Source organism: Saccopteryx bilineata, chromosome 11 (genome assembly GCF_036850765.1).
Source record: "Saccopteryx bilineata isolate mSacBil1 chromosome 11, mSacBil1_pri_phased_curated, whole genome shotgun sequence".
Lineage (NCBI taxonomy): Eukaryota > Metazoa > Chordata > Mammalia > Chiroptera > Emballonuridae > Saccopteryx > Saccopteryx bilineata.
This window is the reverse complement of record NC_089500.1, coordinates 12,837,493-12,860,647: the sequence shown is the minus strand read 5'-3', so window position 1 is coordinate 12,860,647 and position 23,155 is coordinate 12,837,493. Positions and strand designations below refer to the sequence as shown.

The 23,155-nt window shown below is 45.2% G+C and overlaps 1 protein-coding gene across 1 annotated transcript in view; it reads right to left on the bottom strand.

Moving 5' to 3' along the window:
• Positions 1 to 21,882: 21,882 nt before the first annotated feature.
• The window catches only part of CCBE1 (collagen and calcium binding EGF domains 1), a 167,856-nt gene continuing 166,583 nt past the window's right edge, over positions 21,883 to 23,155 (bottom strand). Inside the window, exon 11 of the mRNA XM_066247109.1 lies at positions 21,883 to 22,262. Coding sequence (XP_066103206.1) covers positions 22,035 to 22,262 — 228 coding nt within the window. The 3' untranslated portion in view covers positions 21,883 to 22,034. The remainder of the gene's footprint in view (positions 22,263 to 23,155) is intronic.

Sequence of the window (23,155 nt, the reverse complement as noted above, 5' to 3'; positions counted from 1 at the left end):
CTCTTTTCCTCTCTCTCCAATATCAACCAACAAATAAAAAAATTAAGAAAGAAAAAGAAAAGCAAATGACATTTTGGAAAGATAAATGAACCGTTGGAAGAATAATGGAAGGTATGACCAGTTCCCAATGTCTGAATGTGATACAGACTTCTCTTCTCCTAGAAGAGACAGGAGTTGCTCCAGGGGAGAGGTTTATGAAAATTAAGTCTTTTTAGGAGACTATTTTTAGGCAGATAAGGGGTTCCAGGAACTTAAATGTTTTCAGCCCCAAATAACTTTTACGCCACAGTGGCTTATTCTGGACCCTTTTATAAAGAAAGTATGGTATTTATAACAACCATTTATTGAACCAAACTAAATTCTTTCATACCTTGGAAAAGCCCCAAGATGCATCAATTCATAAATTTAATATTTATGATTTATAAGATAATGGGTTAAGTATAACTATTTATTTAATTTATTGGGGTGACATTGGTTAATAAAATTATATAGGTGCTAGGTGTACAATTCTATAATACATCATCTATATTATATTGTGTGTTCACCACCCCAAATCCAGTCTCCTTCCATTGCCATGTTCTATTTTAAAACCACCAGATATTAAGTATGGCATTAGAATGCTGTACATTTCTGAGATTATAAAATATTTACACAACCAGCATCAAATACAGGAGTTCTGACCTTGTAGAAAATACCAAGGATGGGGAAAGAAATGTATTTTTCTACATCAAGTCAATGTGACTCCATCAGATAATTTGCACAATTTAACCTCTTTTTTTTTCACAGCCAAGTATACTACTTGTCAACATTTTTTCATTATCAAAACAAGGTATCTCCCTTAATTAATATAATATTAGTTGTGTGTTTTTTTTAAATAATCTGTCCTGCCAATGTGAAAACCAACATTTTCCTGGCCTTTGGTTTTAATTTACTAGGTGTGGTCATTGTTGAAATGGCCACTGTTCTTGGTCAAGACCCTTCTTGTCTTGACGTGAACACCTGAAACTGCTAGGGAATACCAGATTTTCCAAGGTTACTGTGAAGCAGGTGCTATTATGGGTCGACTTATGTCCCCCCTAAAAGATATGTTGAAGTCCTAACCTAATCCCTAGTATCTGGGAAAGTGACCTTATTTGGAAATAGGGTCATTGAAGATATAATTGGTTAAGATGAGGTCATACTGGAATAGTTTGGCCTTAATCTGATATGACTCATGTCCTCATAAAATGGGGAAATTTGGACACAGAGACCAACCCACAAGGACAGGGGATGTGAAGACACAGGGAGAACACCCCGTGAAGACAGAAGATTAAAGAGCTGCATCTACAAGCACCAAAGATTGCTGGCAAAGCACTAGGACCTGGGAAAGAGGCCTTCAGGGGGTAATGGTCCTGCCAACACCTTGACTTTGGGCTTCTGGCCTCCAGAACTGTGAGATAAGTTTCTGTTTTGTAAGCCACCAATTTGTGGTACTTTGTTTTGGCAGAATGAGGAAACTCATACAGGTTTGATACAAATATTTTAGAATTGATTATTTAACCTTGTTATAAGTAATGGGCCTTACCTTTATGTCACCATGATTATCAGTAACACAGTGATTTGTTATATAAATCCTGTTAATATACTTTTATTAGAGCAATACCTTTTTGTTCATATAATCTTTTCCTCCCAAAGATATTTACACAATAACAGTTTGATTATTGTTAGATATTTATAAGAAAAAAATTTCCTGAGCTCCCCTCTGACACTCTCCCCTTCCTCAACCCTCACTCTCCTTCAAACACCATATGCACAGCCAACTGCCATGTTTTGCCTTTACTCTGTGGTGTTCTTGACCCTATAGAAACATCAGATGTCAAGGCGACCTTCTCATGAACAGGTAGCCATTTCTATCTTTGTTAAAATAAAGTTATATGTACATTTCAAAAAAAATTACAAGAGAAACTGTATATTTATAGCATTGACAGAACCAACAACAAAGCAGGAGGAGAAAAATCTCCGTAAATAAGTGAGACGCAAGGTCGCAAGTGTCTAGTTCAATGGCTGGTCCATAAGTAAGTACTTAACAGGTATCGGTTTCCTCTCCCCTCCTGTCTTGTACACAACCAGGCATCATAATCAGTGTAACAGAAACGGAGTCAGGCAGCAGGTCCACTTGTCTTCAAAGAGCCTTGTGGGACACACTTAAAGAATTTTGTAACCTCTCTAGACAAAATCATAAGTTTAGGCATACCTGGTGCACTTGGATGTGACCTCTTCCAGCTCTGAATACCCACATCACCTTGTTGTTCCTTTAAGCTCAGCCATGAAGGAGCCTTTCTAACGGACTGTAGGCTCCACGAGGGCAGGAGTCCTTTTACTCACACTTTGGTCCATAATGACCAGATCACTTTGTATCCTGCCCTACGTGGTCACATTCCTACCTTTTCTACATTCTTTACGTGTCTGCTTTCTCCAACAAGCTATGATTTCCTCAAGGGCAAGTGCAAACACACAGGTACAATCTTTTTATTTCCTGCTCTGGGCCCCTGGCCAAACGCATGCCCATTTCAAAACCACTCTTGTTTTTGACAGAATCCTCCTCCTGGACCTGCACTGGCTTCCTTCCTTAGGTCAGAGTCAAGAATTCTAACTAATTCCACACGAAGTGTTTTGACAGCAGAACTCAGGACCGGCCCTTGCAGGTCAATCCATAACTGTACGAATTATGACTTGACATATCACAGTTGTAAATTGTGCAGTTCCGTGACATTTGATGCTCATAAAAGATCAGTTTTCTATGCAGAGAAAAATGCCATGATTGTTCAACAGTGTAGGGAGTGAGATTGAGGACAACTAATAAATAAGAAAATGAGAATGCTAGCCACCACAAAAAATATACTATTTTTCTTTTCCAGGGCATAATTTTCTTTTGATTGCTGGCCCATTCGATTCAGACCAGACCAAGGGTCCGTTGTGAAGAACAGGGAGACAGTTCATAATGACGCCTTGGAAAGTACAGTTTCACTTGCTTCACTGTGGCGGCATGGACGGAAAGCCAAACACAAACCCTTTTTCTCCCCCTCTCCCTTCCTTGCTTGTCGCATCTGGTCAATTCTAACAAACATGAGTAATGACCAGGCTATATCGGCATTACCTAGTCAAGTAGCCCATTCAGTTTGCTCAAAAGAGCACAGACATAATCAAGCTTTTGGCTGAATGCACAATTCACACTGAATAGGGCAAATATTTGGATTCAAGTGTAGGTCAGCAACAATCAATTGAAATATTAATAAAGGAAGCCTGTGGGAACTAAATGTACATAAAGGCAGGACAGAGGAACAAGAAAAAAGGAGGCTCTTTAAGGGCGAGTCGAGACCCCAAAGACCACAGGGGTGACTGATTGCTCTGCTCCACACGCAGGTAGGTGCTTGAGCTCGGGCGGTGCGCAAAGCCAGCCTGACGGTCTTATTCCCACTTCAGAAAGTAGTCTGTGCAAACTGCTTTGTTTGCTTCCAAAGTGGAATTCATAATTTGCAACAAATGCACAATGAAACTTTCTAATAGGAACCCCCCATTGCCCCAGCCACCCAACTTTATTTAAAAAGAGAATTAGGCTGGAGCCTCTTTCTGTTATTTTATTTTTCTGTTACTGGGACTCTGTTAATATTGTCCCAGTTGGCCAGTAGATCACACCAGGGTAGGTTTTCCTGACTCAGAAGCCCACGAGAGCACAGAGGAGGCCGTGGCCACCTCCTTAGCTCCAACCTCTGTCATCCACTCACCCGTGACGCTCAGCAAATCCAGAGCTCTGTGGCCAAAAGTCAATGTTTGTTATACTCACAGCCCATTTATAAAGCCTTGCTTTTTTTTTTTTTTTAAATTTATTTATTTATTTATTTATTTATTTATTTATTTATTTTTAGAGAGGAGAGGGAGAGACAGAGAGAGAGAGAGAGAGAGGAGAGACAGAGAGAGAGAAGGGGGGAGGAGCTGGAAGCATCAACTCCCACATGTGCCTTGACCAGGCAAGCCCAGGGTTTCGAACCGGCGACCTCAGCATTTCCAGGTCGACGCTTTATCCACTGTGCCACCACAGGTCAGGCCAAGTCTTGCTTTTATGGATGGTTTAATTCTCAAATATTCCCTCTGCATGTGGGCAGTAATGTGCCCCAGTGCCGCACTCAGCTACATCCGGTTCCTCCTAAAAGGGTCAGAACCCCCAATCTCCGACTTGCCCAGAATACTTCGCTTCCTTAGCCATCCCCCACCCTGCCCTGCACCAAGTGCCTCCCAGGTCGAGCCCCACTTCTCCCCAGCTCTTCAGAACCCGCCAGTGGGCAGTGATTGGAAGGAGCCCTGGTCCCAACCTTTCTGGCTTGCTCCCTGAACCCCAGAATTGTAGTGGCCCCCAGGATGACAGGGCAGCAGCGTGTGCCCCCAGCACTCACAGTGTGGCTGAACTTGGGGGGTTGGGGATAACCATTCGGCAGCCAGGGCTCACCCCTTGGAAATGAAGGTCCTGCCTCCAGCCTGCACTCCTGGTGACAGCCTCATGGGGAACAGGTGAAGAGAAATGACCTCTGACCTCATGTTATTTTTGGAGGCGAAGGAAAGCCTGAAACCAATGGAAGGCACACTGAATAGATAATTACCCTCTCAGAAATGTCTTCCAAAACCTAGATCTCAAAAGTTGTCTACTTGGCATTCTATGATCCAGGCCTCCTTATTAAACCTGGAGTTTTAATCCTATTGGATGCACACAACTGGTATTATTGTACAAAAAAAAAAAAAAAAAAAAGGAGCTGTAACATCCTGCAATGTTAAACTGTGCTCAGAATAAAGTGTTCCGTCTAGTTCTTTGATGTCTCCTTTTGCTGTTTATGGTGTGTATGATATATTTATCTAATAATCAGGATATTTATTTCAGCAGACCACCTTTCACTCAGTCATGTCAGATAACTTATTGTCCTTGACTTATGTTAAAGGTTATGCAAATGTTAAATGCAAATATCTTACCCTAAACAACAGACCAGCCATTGGAGAGGATCCGAATGGCCCTTAGAGTGCATACACATGGGTCTCTCATTCAGAAGATTCTTGCTCCATCCCAACCACCACAGGTGTATCCTGGGCTCATAGCAGCCCGGACAAGAGGGTGTGGGTGAACCGGTCACACTCACAGTCCTGCCTTGAGGAAGAGGCTCCATCTGAACCCGCGGGGTAGACTGAGGGTGGAGGCTCTGCACGCAGCCATCACGGTTGAGCAAGACCTCTGTTATAATCGTGAGAGGCAGAACCACATCAATGGAGAAAGGAAAGGAAAAGTAGGGTGAGCTATTCCAAGGGCATCAGGTGTGTCAGAGCAGGAAGAGCAGCTGGGCCTGCAGGGAACAGAATCAGGAAAGGTAAAACTATCAGGAAGGAAGGCAGAGGGTCCTTGTCCACCCCCAACTTTTTCTGGGGCCACATGCATTTACGACTGTCTCTCATGTGACCTGTGGCTAGCAGTGTGATTGCAGAACACGCATATCACACGTATTTGTTTTCTCTAAGAATGAGAAAGTACCACCATGGCTGATAACTCACTTGGCTGGAGCATCTTCCCAAAGCACAGAGGTTGCCAGTTCGATCCCCGGTCAGGGCACATGCCGGAGTGGCTCAATGTTCTCTCTTTCTATTCCTTTCTCAGTGAAATCAATCAATTAAAAAAAAAAAAAAAAAGAATAGGAAAGTACCATGCCTTACCAATTCTAAGATGCCTTAGATTAAAGAGAAAAAACTACCACCCATCAAACATGGACACCATCTTAACAATAGTCCTTTGCTATGCAAGAACTGATGTCATTGGCTTCTGATTGCTTTGACAAGTTCTTTCACCCACTCTGAGGAATTTGGCCCTTTCTTCTGCCTTCTGTTGCATTTCTTAACCCGGTAAGCAACCTTTTAGCCTGTCTCTCAGCAGAGAAAAGGTGGCTGAGTTTCACCTGTTTGTGGGTATCTACATTTCTTAAATCTTCCAAAGTGATTTTCAAGAAAATATAGAACTGTGACCATACTGCCTTCAAAGAATATTGGCTTTACTAAGATCAAGTTTATGCCCAGCTGTTCCAGTTCTGTGCCTTTTTGCAGACACAATAGTTTTCTGTTTCAGTGTTGAATCAGGGTGGAATTTTTTGAAGCCATCTTAAAGGGCAGGTTAGTACCCCAAATGCATACAACCCAGTGGAAATGAGGATGGTATGAGCAGCTATGGCTAAGCTGGCGGGTGCACAGGTGACAAGTACACAAAGACTGTTGCCTCATTGACAACAATTACACAATGTCTTTGATTTGTAAGGTGCATCCGATTTTATAGAGGTTAAAGTGGGAAACAATGTGCATGTAATTGAAGAGTTGATTAAGTATGGTATTTGGACGTTGGGACCAGAGGTCTACAGAGGAGACAAAGACCAAGGTCCTTCCAGAACATAACTTTGCAGTGCTGCGAGGGACTATTAGCTAGGAGGGAGTGTCCACTTCTGGTGTCCAGTGTACAGAAACTGTTAGGGCAATTTCTATCTTTTGGGATCTCAAAATTTATACCATTATATATATATATATGCCATTATATATATATATGTCATCATATATATATATAATATATCTTTGCAAAATATAGGTATGCAATCAAAGGAGACCATTTATGATTTTGGCAAGGTTCTAAAACCATTCTTAACAAATATATATTTATGAAACAAAAGGACCTGATCATGACCCTAAATTGACATTCATGTATACTCTCCAACCCAGGAATATCTTTTTTCCTCTGTTATCTTACATGTTAAAAATAGTAGTAAATGGAGTTGTACTGTGTTTAACACATGTAGAAGGCTCCTAGGTCAGGAGTAGCTGATTGGCTAATTGAGAAAGCCCATCAAATCACAGATAAAACATTTGCATTTAGCTTAAAGCGTGGGCATGTATACTTGTGATGTGAGCCTATTGTCTCTTCTTTGCGTAGGATCCATTGGTTTGAGCTCTTTATTACTTGTTTTGCAGAAATCACATCCTTTACCTATTGGCAATGATGTCCAGTTTTAGTTTCACTGAACTATAGAGAGACTGCAACACAACAACAGTGTCGAATTCTTCTAGAAATGAACACATTTCCCCTAAACTTTCATAGCAATCTTACCCAGATCTGATTTGATCAAAAACATCTTAGTGGTTACATATTTATTTTTACCAACTGTCTGTAAAGTGTTCAATTTTGATTTCTTTTTTCCACATACTCAGGTGTGCATAGATTTAGTCGGTGTTTAATTAGCTAGGCCATTATGCCGACGGGTAGTTAGGCTTACACCTGCGTCGTGGCCTGACCACCCTCAACCAGGTCGGGTTCCTTCCCCACTTGCTCTCACAGGCCTTTCCTCTAATAGAATCTATGTACACTGAGTTCCACCTTTGCATCTGCTTCTTAGGAGACCTCCAACTGACACAGCACACACTACATTTATTGTAGAGAAAACACTTAGTGTGGCAGAAAAACATGTAACAACTGAAACAGAAAAATCAATGAAGGTTTCAGGAGGTTTCCTGAAACCAGAATCCACACTAAACACAGTCTCTGATGCCACCGGGCGGCACCTTCTATGGTGAGAAGTGCTCAGAAAGAGGAGCCTGAATTTATGTATTCTTAAACAAAAGCTCAGCCAGGAAACTGGACTTGTGTGTTTACTATCCGCATTTCTACGAATATAGAAATATTGTAACCTCATTGTGAGACATCGGAAGAGAGGAAAGAAAAAGGGGTCTTGCCTACTAACAAACTATCATTTTGGTCCTGGGTAAGTTAATGAATTTTGGGAAAGCTCTACAAGGATTGGAGCAAACAGGACTGTGTGTGACCAGAGACATCCAGTTAACTAGCGCCCAAACTGGGAGCCCCTGACACCCCAGATCCCCAAATAACTGCAGAGGCGGCTGCAGCTCTGGTCCGCTATGGCCTCGTTCTAGGCTTTTCCTCGGCAGCCTGACAAGCTAGAGTGGGGCGGAAGGCAGCTCAGGGGACAAGCCAGGTGTCCCTTCCCCTGCTTTTCCCAGGATGACTGTGTTGGGCAGCAGTATTGCTCCATGCAATGTCTGAGGTCAGGGGACATCATCATGCAGGAACCCAGGGCACGGCCACTGGTGTTAGGTCTCCACTCTGGGTTGTAAGCAAACCCAGTACCACGTGTGCAAAAGTCTCAGATTTTGCAGCTGAGAGAGGTGCTAGGTAATTATCTGGAAAATCGGATGCTTTCTAGGAGTTCTGGAAGACAGCTAAAGGCACTCCCTATGCTCTGGGGGCAATCCCTGGCCTTCCTACTGTTGGTGATTCTCAACAGTAACAATACTGCCTCCTAGGGGTTGTTTAGGAAATTATGAATGGTGTGTGTGTGTGTGTGTGTGTGCGCGCGCGCGCGCGTGTGGTGAAAGAGGGATTGTTGTCTCAAGTAATAGAAAACTAACTCTGCTTTACATATAAACACAACTTATCTTTTAAGGCTTTAATCTACAAATATTCTATGTAAATTAAGGGAAGATTATACTCACATTTGGTTGCAACTTTTCTGAGAGTTATTCACCAATACAATGCAGCTCACGGTATTTGAGTCCCAGCACACATTCAGTGTCTGTGGCTGTCCTATTTGTGTGAGACTAGGAGCCGGCACAAACATCAGACAACGTGCTCACGTCTTCTACCTTTCATTGTGTCCCAGCATACACATGTTGACACACATATCAAGTTATTATAATGACTCTGGTTTTCTTTGTTCTTTATATTACTGTTAGGCCATCTGAGTGAGTAAATCATTGCCTGTGTGGGTAAGTCGCAGCTGTGCATTCATTTTCAGATACCACAGGGGAGAGTTAGACCATATTTGTTATGAAAGGGGCATCGGGTCTGAGAGGGTTGAGAAGGGCTATTTCAGATGAACTTACAGCCCCCATCAATTCTGCTGTGCGGGAATAACCTGGAAATTAATTGTGCTCTGGGACATTATGGCCAGCGACTCTGCCCCCGCATGCTGCTGTGACTCTCACATGCTGGACATTCTGCAGCTGTAACACCACTGCCCCATCCTCAACCTTCCGCTGCTTATGTGGTTCCAGCCCTTGCTTACCCAGCTTCTTGGCACGGGGCAGATCAGATGATTTTTGGGATCCTGGAAAGTTAGGTGCTGCATTCAAGCTCATAAACTTCTTGGGTCTGGAGTAGGGAAGATGGGCCTATATAAAGAGCTGCCTGTCAATATCCTGTTTTCATTTCTACCCAACCTAGAACATCAACTTCGCCTCACCCAAGTAGACTGGAAAATGGGAAGCCAACACATTCTCCTTGATTCCAAAAGCTGTAACAGTCTTCATGAAACCCAGGTAATGAACAAAGCCTTCCTAATAGACGGAATATTAATCAATAAGAAGTTGGCTCACAGAGCAGTGCTCCACGGCCTGCCTGGGGCCGCAGGCATGGGGATGACCAGTCTGCGTCAGTGGGAGCCTCCAGCTGGCTCCGTGCTTACGGGAAGCCCCAGGCTGTGTGTCCGCACTGCCGTGGCTACCTGCTACCTGGAACACGGCCCTCATCTGATGGACGTTCAAGAAAGAATGTAAACGAACAAACAAAACAGAAACAGACCCATAGATGCAGAGAACACACTGCAGGTTGCCAACTGGAGGACTGGGTGAGAGAGATAAAGGGATTGCGAAGCACAGATTGGCAGTGACAAGACAGTTGCACGGATGTACCATACAGCGCAGGGAATACAATCGATAGTATTGTCATACCTATTCATGGTGCCGGGTGGATACTGAAAACAGCAGGAGAAACATTTTGTAATGTATGTACACCTGAAAATAATATGAATGTAAACCGTAATAAAAAAAAAGTGTGTTAAAATTTATGAGCGACTGTGATATACCTTAAAACAAAAAAAGTAATGTAGGTTTGTGCCCAGTGAGAGCAGCTCAGGGCAGCAGCCCTGTGGGGACATGACTCAGGCCAGCTGCGCTGAAGCTCTTCATGCAATTCAATTGCTCCATCTGCTGAGTCAGCTAGGAAGTGCAGATGCAGCCCGAGGAAGGAGGAGAGAGACAGGAAGAAAGGGAAATAGACTCAAACGGTAACTATCATGGTCCCCATGTTGACTTCTTCATTACATTTAGGATACAGAGAAACCCATATGCATAAGGAAAATATTGTTACACCCATTTCACAGGTGAGGAAACTGAGACTCAGAGATTTAATTACTTTGTTCAAGTTCACACACCTGTTAATGTGGCATGCTTGACTTTTCAAAGCCTTCTTTCTACTCACTATAGTACGATCAGGAACTAGATTAAATAATTTCACTTTTCATGTCTTATTCAGTACAGCAAGCCATAGAAGTAGGTTATTAGAAAGCTGGAGGTCTTGTGGTTGGCTCAGTGGTAGAGCGTCGGTCAGGTGTGTGGAAGTCCTGGGTTCAATTCCCAGTCAGGGCACACAGGGGAAGCAGCCATCTGCTTCTCCACCTGTCTCCTTCCCCCTTCTCTCTCTTCCTCTCCCACACCCATTTCTCAAATGGTTCAAGCAAGTTGGCTCTGGGCACTGAGGATGGCTCCATAGCCTCACCTCAGGTGCTAAAGTAGTTCGGTTGTCAAGCAACAGACCAGTGGCCCCAGATGGGCAGAGCATCGCTCAATAGGGGCTTGCTGGTGGATCCCAGTTTAGGTGCATGCAAAGGTCTGTCTCTGCCTCCCTGCCTCTCTTAATTAAAAAAAAAAGAAAAAAAAAAGGTAAAACCTGAAACTCAGAGAGATCAGGTAATTTATCCAAGGCTCCAAAGTCACTAAATAGCAGAGTTCTGCCTGATTCCAAAGCTTGGACCTCATACAAGGAGGGTGGAAGGTGAACAAATAGAGACAGAATAACATCGCTCCTGGAAGTAAGGACCGCACCACCACGTTAACTCTGGACTTGTTGCCATTCTCACATTTCCCAAGGAGCAGACAATCTCTGCTTTGACAGCACAGAGAGATGTGTGCAAACAGAATGCTGGTAACTGAATGCTGTGGAAAGAGAGCCCATGAATGAAATAGATTCCACTGTGAATAGTTTTGCTGCGAAGAATAACAAAACTATAACTTAGCTTTTTGTAAAAATAAAAGGGTGTTCATACTTTTCATCTGCTTTCAGTTAAAAAGATACATTTTACATGAATCCACATGTATGCTTTCCTTATACAAGTGAAAAATAAATTACAGACGAAGTCACTTGACTCACTTCTCCAACGTCCCTTCCGCACTATACAGGTCCATTCCCCAGAAGGGACTGGTGTGTATCTAAGACCTTTTCCCATGTATCTGCTCTCTTGCATTGAAAATATACAAACTATACTCACCTCCATGTTCTAGGCACTGCTGGGCACCAGGGATACCATATAGATAGGCCTGGGTCAAATACGTGTCCCCTCTGTGGTGGAAGCAGGTCAGCCATCCTCCAACCATATCAAACGGGTTCTCCAAAGGGAGGCCGAGTTTGTTACCAGGAAGAGGAAGAATTGCTGGGTAAACAACAACAGGACCCTCTCACCCTGGAGAGGCCGTGTCTGTTCACAGAAAACCAAAGGTCGTAATTCACTTAGAATTAGAACTTACTGAGTTGACCAATGGGACAAAATAAAAGAATACATTGAAAATCTTTGGAATCATTTCTCATGAGACCCAGAGTCTATCTCGTCCATGTTGTCCGGAGTCGATGGGAGTGGAGAGAAGCTGGTACGAATCCGGAGAGCCTGCTAGTGTGGAAAAAGGCCCAAAGAAAATTCTATGTAAAGGTTTTTAACTTGGGACTTGAGAATTTCTTTTCACTACAAGCTAAACCTAATCCTAGTGCTTTTGCCTGTGGCCGTGGGGATGGTCAAGACATGACTGTGACAAATCCACAAATAAATAGATTAGCCCACTAGGAATTTTTAGAGAAAAAAAAAAACTGTGCCCAGAAATGGCAGGAAAGTCTGCACAACTCGGCTTCCTCCACAAATATCAGGCCTCTTATGTAAGGGAGGAAGACAGTGGAAACAGAGGGGCAGGATTTCATTTCAGTCCGCGTGTACTGTTCGCAGGGACCGAGCCAGTTCCGTCCAGTGGGCGGCTCTTGAGAGGGAGAGAGCCCGGGTGGGTGCTGACCTGTCACCTCTACCTCAGGATGAACAATCCTCCCGTTTGCTAAGCAGCATGTAATCTGCTAAACCTACTACATTTTTGTGAAATTTCGAAAGGCCTTTTATGACAGACATTTTCGTTTTCAAGCAGACACAAAAGTAGGGGGAACATTATAAAAAACACATCCATGTACCCACTACCCAGCTTTGATGATTAACACATGAGGAACAGTCTGGGTTTATTATCTCCACTCATTCTCTCTATCCTGTGGGATTATTTTAAAGATATCATATAACAGAAATAATATTTTAAGGAATTAAAAAACATTTTTTTAAAGTCATACAATTCATATATGTTTCAATGGTGTCATGGACTGACCTCAACCAACTCACATACCAGAATTAGATAAATCTGACCAAAGAAATAAATCTGTTTTTATCCTTCCCACCTTCCCATGCACCTTCCCCCAAAGTGAGTCACGTCACTCAAGAATAATTATGGAGCTATTTGGACATCCCCTATGTCCAGTGGTTGGCAAACGGTGGCTCACGAGCCACATGCAGCTCTTTGGCCCCTTGAGTGTGGCTCTTCCACAAAATACCACGTGCGGGCGCTACCTCGATAAGAAATGTACCTACCTATATAGTTTAACTTTAAAATATTTGGCTCTCAAAAGAAATTTCAATGTTGTACTGTTGATATTTGGCTCTGTTGACTAGTGAGTTTGCCGACCACCGGCCTATGTCAACGGCATCATCCAGTTAGGGGCCTGAGGTCCCAGAACTGAGAATCTCTGAAGCAAATTCCCATACCCATGTGTCTCTCCCTTCTATTTTGAAACCAAATGACTTCGGCATCTAGCTTGCCACCCACGTCTTTCATTCTTTGCTGCCCCTGGCACTGGAAGGAAACCTTTGCCTATGTCTGGACGTCCTTGCATGCATCCCGTTAGGCGACAGGAGTCGTGAAATGCCAATACGGTTACCCCAGAGACATCTCTCTTCCTCTGGGAGCAGTGCGGGATTCTGATGGACGGCATGTGGCAAAAGGACGCTGTCTCTCACAAAGATGAAGGAATACGGCTAAACTTTCAGATCCACAGCTTGGTGGGCACTTGTGTTAGATTGTGATTGGACCCTTGCAGATTTCACAGATAAGACAAGATGATCTTCATGTGTAAATAAAAATAACTGGGCAGGATATGCAGCTTGCTAAACCCACCTGTAATACATAGTGTGGGAAGAGGCAGGAGAACCCTTAACTTACTGGTCAGTGAGGTGTAGAGGTGGTTCCTTTCCTTAAAAGGGGTGAAAGTCACTACAGGTGGTGTTATCTGGGATAAAGAATCCAGTTTTGAGCTGTAAAATAAAGATTCTTGAGAAAATGCCATACAGAGAAAAATTAAAAAGGTGGTGGGGCTTCAGTATGTATAGACACAGGTCTCTGATTTCATTCACTAGATTATAATCCGCTACACACAGGACTGGGGCTGGTCTTGCTAGCTACTGTATTTCCAGTGCTCACCATAGTGTATGTCACATCGGGGCAGTCATGTACAGACTTGTTGAAAAATTGAATGAAGTAATTGGGGGCCATTAGTGGTTGTATTCTCAGCAATCGGTTGCTTCCTGAGAACATTTCCTAAACTTGTATTGTGCACCAAGTATCACTGCCCTAGGTCCTGCAGAAGCTACAAAGATGGTTAAGTTAAAACTCCTGTCCTCAAGTTTATGAGGAAGGATAGGAGACAGCTTGACAAAACTACCTATCAATAAAGCCTCCAGACTCCATTAGGGAGAAGTTAGGGCCCCGTCTCTGAAGCTATCCAGGAGTGGGAGACAGAGCAGCTCGTGGTACAGCTCCTGCCTGGACATGGAGTGACCCAAAATACTTCAAGTGGGGCTGAATCCTTCTTTCATGTTCACCAAGGATGACAAGGGGGTCACCCAGCTAGTAATGGAAGTGACCTGGAAACCCCCAAGTTTAAATGATGGTTAGGAGAACATTTATTGAATTGGAAGAGAAAGTGCATTTGAGATAACAAAGCTCACAGGTTGTCGTCTTGGCTTATTTTATGTCCCATCTCCTCCCCTGGGAACTAGCAGTGCTTGGGGTTTAGCCCTCGGGTTAGAGCTGTTTCCTTCTCCTCACTTTGTCTAATTCTCTCAACATTGCTTTCGGTTGGGTCTTAACACGGAGTCAGGTGGCTCTCTTCTCCATGTACCCGTTGGTTGTTGGAGAAACCAGTATTCATAATTCCATCAGGGGGGTGGCCTTTCACTTCTCTGGGGCCCCTTCCCTGTAGATGGGATGAGATCCCCACCAGTCCTGAATAATTCTGGGGGGACTCTCCTGAGAACAGTCACCAGATTCCTTGGTCTCACTGGGGACTTGGGAATCAAGAAAGAGGCAAAAAAGAGACTGGTTTGCCTGAGGAGGGGAGGCCTGTGAGCTGCCCATGTTCCTCTCTGCACAATGGGTTTTGGGAACAGCGTGGCTGCAGCCCCCAGTCCCATCTGATCACGGACAGGCCACGGAGTGGAACTTTGAGTCCAGGAGTCAGGGACCGGCTGGAGGAAGATCAGGTGTTACAAAGTGGGTGCTGACGACTGAACAGAGACTAGCTAAGAGCAAGTGCCCTCCCAGGATCACGGGTATAACCCTGGTAGAAAGATGCCCGTGTAGCTGGGAACATCAATCTTTTTCTTTCTTTCTTGGAACACTGAAACCAAATCATACCAACCAGAGAGGCTTTCATCCCACCTGTGTGAATATTTACACATAAAACGTGTCAATCTGGCAGGCGGCGTTGGATCTCAGCTGCTGACAGCGCCATAGAATAAGCCCGGGAAGAAGAATGAATGTGTTTGGCCACGGTCCCGGGAAGCATGCTTGAAGGGAGCTCTTTTTGAAATGTTTTCTAGCTGTTACTTCCTTTCCAAATGATCTGAGCCTAATTCAATTTGTGGCACCTTCCTCTCTTCCAGATTTCTTTTTTTTTTCAGAAGGCCAATTACCAGCATATGGCTCTGCACAACCATCTATATTTTCCCCTGGTTTTGGCTGTGACTTTTACTGAATCATAAATCAGTGACCGGTACATAAATCGGTACAGGGGAAACGTATTCCACATCACGTGGTCTTTCAATTCCAGGGCGTGATGGCAGTCTGGTGAGATGCTGGGCGTTATCTGCAGAACGCTGGGGGTGACAAGGTGGACAGCTGTCCCCGAGCTGACTCAGGGCAGCACTTGACCGGGTTTCTGTGGGGGAGACAGGCAAGGCAGACAGAGCCAGGAACACCCATGGATTGCAGTGGAAAAAAAAAACACCCAACAAAACAGAACTTGACTCTGGAACTGTTGTTCCATCTTCATAGACCATAAAAACTATTTATGAAGCACAACATGACCCCATAGACACAACTTTCCTTCTGGTTGAATCCTTTCTCCACAGCTCCCGTTCCTGGTGTGGCCGGCAGTGATGTTAGAGATGGGAGGGGATGAAAACCTGCAGAACGTGGACTGGAGAAGTGAGAATTCCAAACACACGTTGTCACTTTGCCAGAAAAGGGGGTTAAGAGTCCCTCTATCGCCTGGAGATGCTGGCGAAGACACCACACACACCTCCTGGCGAATCAGTCAGCTGAGTTGATGAACTGTGCAGACTTCGTTTCTGCCCTCCCATTCCTGGGAGCCAGCAATCTCTGTCTGTATAAATACATAAATACATACACGTCTATACCTATCGACCCATCCACACATACAATATATACTCACATTTGTGGGTACACAAGACACAGAGCTTATTCTTATATTTAGTATTGTGCTATTGGCCATATGAGTAACTGTAAACCTACTTTGCCTCACCCTTCCAGACACTCATCCTATTGGCTCTGCCTTTCTGGAGAACCCTGACTCCTACATATGTCTGTCTGTCTTCCTGGACCAGAATGCATGCTCCGTGAGAGCAGGGACTTTGTACTGTCACTGCTTTAAATCCTCGGCCCTCAATACATTTTTGTTGACATGGGCAAGTAAAAATTTCAGATTAGAAAAATCCTACTAAAGGAAATAAGCAGGTGATTAAGAGCCAATGGATAGAGAGAAAATTTCCTTCCTGTGTGGGGTGGATGTGTCCCCTCCCCTCCCAACTCATGGCCACCTGGAAGCTGAGGACATGACCTGATATGGGAACAGGATCCTGCAGAATTGTTGGTTAAATGGAGATGACATCCCAGTGGATTAGGGTGAGTGCTCATCCAGCTGGTCTTTATAAGGAAACAGAGACATGGAACCCACAGCAAGAACACCATGTGAAGACAGAGACAAAGGGGTGTGAAGGAGGAACAGAATGCGACATCAGAGACGGATCACACCAGAACGGCTGGCAACCCCCGGGGACTGGAGAGAGGCGAGGATGGCTTCCCCCGCAGAGCCTCTAGGCACGGCCACTGCAGACACCTGCTGGACTCGCAGCTTCCAGAACTGTAAGAAAACACATTTCTGCTGTTTAGGCACCTGGTTGTGGTGCTTTGTTATGGCAGCCTGAGGACACATACACCCCCTTCCTCACCCCTCTGCCAGTCCCCTGGAGCCGTGTGATTCAACTGCAGTTGCCCCACATAACCCTCACAGGATTTCTTGCCCCCCCCCCAACCCCAGGGTCCAAGTGCAGGTTCGGACTCGGCCACCCTGGAACCTGGGATCTGGACCTGAGCCGGTGGTGAAAATCTGCTGGGGGTAACAATGTCGGGTTTCAACTGCCAGTGTTCAAAGGCAGATGTTCTCTAGGAGCTGGGGGTGTTCCGCATGCGCAGCAAGCTTTTTCAGAACTGTCGTCTCCCAGGTGGGAAGGAACCAGCCTCCTAACCTGCTGGGAACCCACACGAGGGTACCAGCCAACCACACGGACGGGGTGCCCAGAGGCCTGAGGAGTGTTCACCCAGCTCTCGGTTCATTAAGCTGCTTTCTAAATGCAGATTGGAAAAGTAATCTATGAAGGGGTCTCCCAGAGTCCCATCGACTGCTGTTTCACCCTGAGGACTCAGGAAGCTTCTCTCTGCGAGGGCCAGGGTCTCACATAGCTGCCGTGTGGACGCTGCTGGGGGCTTTCTGCGGGACTGAGGAGCAAACGGCGGGGCCTACTGGCATGGAGCTACTACTGGCTCCCGCAGCACTTAGAGCTCGTCATAGCACTTATCAGTTTGTAATTGCATATTTCTGTGATTAATTTATTTTGCCTGGAAGGATCTTTGTCTGTTTTGCCAAAGTCCCCCAGGAGGACAGGCGCCATGACTTTCTCGCTCCCCACTGTCTGTCGGGCAGAGCACAGCACACAGCCTTCAACAAGCATTTGATGAATTCTTGCTGTAGGAAAGGGAGACAATACAGATGAACTTCAGGGTGCTAAAGGCACCCCCTAGAGAGTGACAACTCCTTTAGAAGCAACCTCTCTATTATACATCTGCCTCCTGTGTGGCCCCACTGATGGAAAGTCCTTCACTCTGATCCTCACATAGGGAACTTCAGCTAAAAAGTCATGGGGCTTCCTCCCCCAGTTCTATTTATTTTAATCTCTCTTTTTTTTTTTTTTTTTTGGTAGTCAATGTTTTATCCCTTGAAAGGAAACCTTATGAGGAATTTTAATCCCAAACCAACTAAAACTGAGTTGTTCAGGATACAGAGGAAGTATGGGGGAGGGGGAACCCTCACAAGCCCTCCATATATATATGAGTGCCTCAGGTGCTGCCATGATCCCCTGGGGGTTTCAGGTTTGAAGAGCCCAGCCTGGGGGTCCCCAAGGATCTCCCCAGCTGGGGAATGTGGGCCTCAGAGACCCAGAATTCCATGGAAGCTAGGCCTTCAGACCTTGACCCAGATGCCAATGTTGGGACCACACTCACACTCACACTCACACTCACCTGCCCCCCACCCCCAGGAGTGGCCTACCCAGAGTGCAGGTTCTGGCTCGGAAGAGAACTGTCTCCCCCGCCCCCTTTGTACTCATCTTGTAAAAAGACCACACGCTCCACAAGACTGGGTATCAGGACAAAACACAGGACATCCACATAAGAAAAATAACTTTGTTATTAAGCATATATAATCTTATCGAAAGTACTCATAGTATCACATCTGTAACTATTTGATTACTAGCTCAATTGTTACATGGACCTGTTATAAATAATGAACAAAAGTAGCTACTAAAGAAGCTGACCAGTCACTGGGAAGTAGAGTCATGACGCACGTGCTCCCCTCCCCACAGGGCACTTGCTTTGGGGAGCTAATAAAGAACATTGAGGTCGCTGGGGGGTGTATAAAAGAGCCTCCTTCTTGTGGTTTCCCTAAAGGCACATTGATATTTGTGGAAGGAGCACGTGAGGTCCAAGATTTTATGCTTTAACAATTATAGTCATGGTCTTTTTTTCTCAAATGGAAAATCATTTTTTGATTTGTTGTGAAACATACATGCTGACAGCGCCAGGAAAAAAAAATTCATCTATTTCCCTGAATTTATTATTAATAGCTTCAGATGACTCTACCAGTTGTTTGGCCCGGATTCCTGCAACTCAATGTCGTTCACAGGGAGGTTATCCGACAGATGTTAAGTTTGCATAATGAGGAGTGGAGGGAGAGAGGGAGGGGCAGTGACACACAAAACATGACATTTGCTGTCACCCCAGGGAGATGTCTGGCAAGGAGACTGTCTTCCCCTGCAGGTCTAGAAACAGGGTTCATAAGGCCCCAGTAGCTCGGCACCCTGGAAAGGGAGCATGCCCAGGGCCAGGGTGCCTTTCACCTAGGATGTGCTGCGGTAACACTCCGCCCCCATGCCAACGTGCACTAATTACTGACCTGTTTAACTGTGGACATGCCTCTCTGAGTTTACACAGTAGAAATGGCTTCAGTTGGTCAACTCATTTTGCGGCAGGTGTTGGCATTAACACAGAAGAGAGAAGACAGCATTCCCTCTGTACCCCCATACCCTTGGGCATAGTAAAGCTCACAATTTCTTCCTCTGGGATTGGGAAGGGATGGGGGACAGTCCCAAACTAAAATGTATGCCTTCCTTGAATTATTTTCAATGGCAAGTTTTTATTCCCATCACTTTCTCGAAACAGAAGCAATCTCTTAAGTCCTGTTCACATGTCTTACTTGTGAGGGTGCAGACAATTGAAGCCAACATTTCTGCCAAAGGGTTGAAGAAGTATACAAAGACCTCCCCCCAAAACATGAAGAGGCGTAGCAAAACCATAGCAAATTGTATCCCCCAAATAGCATCCCTATTTTGTTTTATGCACATGGCCTGTTTAGACGGTAAAGCTTTAGTTTTGTGTCTGTAACTAAACGCTACATTAGAAATAACAGTGCCTTATCACGTCTTGTCTTTGGGAAGTGTAATTCGGGTACACAGAGTACATATTTAGGCCTGTGGTCCTAGTCCAACTTTTGAAAATCTGAGGATGAATAATTATGTTATAAATTGACCAGATCCAGCCAATTGAGATGATAAAACAGAGGTTCTTGTGTGTATTGCTGGAAGATAGTATCCAGAATAATCTCATGAACCCTAGATATTACTCCTATCAGTTCATCCTTTTAATAAATTTATCATCGCTTCTGCACGCCCAATGTGTAGCTTGCTTGCATCTTATGAGCATTTAATGATCAAGACTATTTTTTCTAAACACAATCTACTGGTAAGAAAAAGAAAAGGTAATAAAATTCCTTATTTAAAAAAAGCAATCAAAGACAGACCTCATCATTTCTCATAGAGCCTGGGCATAATATTCTTTAGCATTTATCCGCCCACAACACAGACAAACGTGAACTGTCACCCGGATGGGAGCTGACTGCTGCTCAGTGCATTTCCCTGTAAACCTGGGGCTGGCGAGGCCGAAGCGAGAGGTGCTAGGAGAGGGGCATTGAGAACGTGCTTGCTCTCAGCTGTAACACGTGGGTGGGCAGCCACGGGGGATTTTGCAAGAGGAAGGAGGCGGGATGTGCTTATGAGAAACTTAGCCGCTGGCTGGCTGACTGGAGCCCCGTGTTTCTAACGTGATGGGAAAGAAGGCTGTTACCCTTGGAGACCCCAAACAGAAGCCCTTCCTCTCATTCTGAAAGGGGTGGTCGAAAGCGGCACATGAGTCCCAACACATTTCCCAGGAGGAGCGCTACATGGTGGAGAAAGAGAAGGAGCCAAAAAACACAAGGGGGAAATCACAGGGTGAGAAATGGAAACCCCAACACGAGCAAACATGAACTGTGACGGGATAGCTAGTGAGTGAGATTCAACACGAGGGTGGAGGTCTCCTGAACAGGGCGGTGAAAAGCCATTCTGCGTGTCACACGAGAAGGTGAACTTGAAGACACCTGTCAGCAGCAGCCCACCAAAGCCAAGAGGTTCCCCAACAACAGCTCTCCACAGGGGGAACGCTCCTGCTGGTCTTCCAGGCTCTTCCCCTTGCTCCCCGCTCTGTGCATCCAAGGAAAGCCTGCCCCAGAATCTGCTTCCCTCTGGGACCCAGAGCGCAGAACAAACATGGCTGAATGGGAGGTTCGGGAGTGTACCCCTTCCCCAGTATGCCTCACATTTTCTTGGAAAGGGACTCAAGGGGAAGGCCTGCAAGAACTGGGACTTGAACTGGATTATGGACCATTAAGGGAAAATAGGACCAGTGGGAAGGAAATTTCTGCCAAACAAGGAAAATTGTTGTTATTGTTTTTTTCCCCTCCACATCATTCAATAGTGTATAATTCTCTATGTTGGCAAGCTCGACTGGCCCCGGACGAGGACTTCTAATTCCCAAGGAGAGCACACTGACTTGCCTCGGCCCATTAGCGGAGTTCCCGCCCAAGCTTCCCCTTCCTCCTGGCCAGCAAACTAAGCCAGCCATCTCCTTCCAGCCCCAAGCCCCGTTGTACATCCATCCAGCCCAGACCATAGCCTAATGGCACCTCTGGGCACCCAGTCCGAGCCTGGGAATTTCTGCACCTCTCTCTAAGGGTCAGCCAGCATCGTTCAACAAATAATCTGTGATTTACTGAGCAAGCCCACACGTTCAATCACGTAGATTTAAAAAATCCTGGCAAACCAGGAGCCTATTGTCCTAAGGTGATTCAGGGCCCTTTATTCATCTTGCTTTTTTAAAAAGAGGACTTAGTCCTACATGTGCAGTGACTTCCTTTTCTGACTAGGATCCTTACAGACAAGTGTGGCATGAACACTAGTGACGGTTGAATTTAGAACAGGGCAACCTATGACAGTATCGTGACTAATTTTCTCCATTCCCCTAATCTCTGTTCCTTCCTAACTCTTTCTGATTTTTCATTGAAAGCAAGAAATCAAGTGGGATGAGAGGCTAGAAAATTAAAAAACCAAGAAAACAGAATCATCCCCCAAAGTCCATGTGCGTTCCCGCCTCCCCCTTTTCACTGAAGGGGTAACGGTCCCTCTTGGATACGGATCTGACTATTTTTATTAGTGACCTCACATTTCTTGGAGCTCACCTCACCACTTTTCACTTTTATTCTCTCAAATTTCAGGTACTGTGAGAGTCCTTAGCTCAGAAGTCCAGAGGTTCCTAAAAGAAAAAAATAAATAAAAGAGCAGTTCTAATGTCAACCACCCCCAGCTGCTCTCAGAGGGAGGTGTGTCAATCAACCACTCCCTCAGGTCTCTAGGATGTCTAGCAGGGGCCTCTGAAAATGGTATTTGAAAGAAAAGAAGTAGGGAAAAGGCAGAAAAAGAAAAAAAATGTATTTTGTCTGGGTTTCTAGTGGAAACTTTCTTTTTGTTTGTTTTCTACTTTTCTTTAGATGATTTAACTGCAGGTGTGAAGATCCTCCTCTTCTTTTGGCGTGAAGATGTCAGCATGGTCCAAGGTTAAAAGTCTCTGGGGGCCCCCCAGTCTCTTGTCTCAGTTCTTTTCGGGTAGTCGTCTCCAGAGCCGAAGTCCGTGGTTTCCGGGTAGCTGGAATATTCCTGAGGTAAGGGGACCGCCTCTGCTGACGAGTGAGGCTGCTGCTCGAACACCCTATCCTGCAGCTCGTTGATGTCATTCCGGATCTCGGCCAAAATCAGCAGCAGGAAGTCGAAAGAACCAGGGGGTCCCTGTGCACAGGAGAGGAATCAAAGCTGGAACACCATAGGCTCAGCCCCCTGCATGGCCTGGCCGCTCCCATGGCTCCCCAATGTGCTCTTCCCGCTGCATGCTGGCCACTGCTTAAGTCCATATACATATAATCCCATGTCCCAAATGGAGACAACAAAGGGACTAGGACAGGGGTCCCCAAACTACGGCCCACGGGCCGCATGCGGCCCCCTGAGGCCATTTATCCAGCCCCACCGCACTTCCGGAAGGGGCACCTCTTTCATTGGTGGTCAGTGAGAGGAGCACAGGATGTGGATGCAAAGCGCGGTGGCGCTCACATACAGTAAGTACTACTTCCGGTGTCGCGGGACGCACGCCTCACGGCTCCGGAAGCGCGTCACATCGCTTGTTACGGCTAGCAGTGACAAATATGGAACTGGACATTGACCGTCTCATTAGCCAAAAGCAGGCCCATAGTTCCCATTGAAATACTGGTCAGTTTGTTGATTTAAATTTACTTGTTCTTTATTTTAAATATTGTATCTGTTCCCGTTTTGGTTTTTTACTTTAAAATAAGATATGTGCAGTGTGCATAGCGATTTGTTCATAGTTTTTTTTTATAGTCCGGCCCTCCAACGGTCTGAGGGACAGTGAATTGGCCCCCTGTGTAAAAAGTTTGGGGACCCCTGCACTAGGATAACAGCCTGAGGGATTCCTCAGATTGCCTTCTGATCCCCTCGTTTCCTGACATATTCACTTCTCTTTTCTCCCAATTCTAGACCACCTCAAATCGGGTAGAATGAAAGGACAGGAGAAATAACCTTCCCAAGTGACTTTCCAAAGAAATATGGGAGCTACTATGGAGGCGAAGAGGAAGGGTTCAGAGGCTTGGGTTCTGCTGGGTTTGATCTCA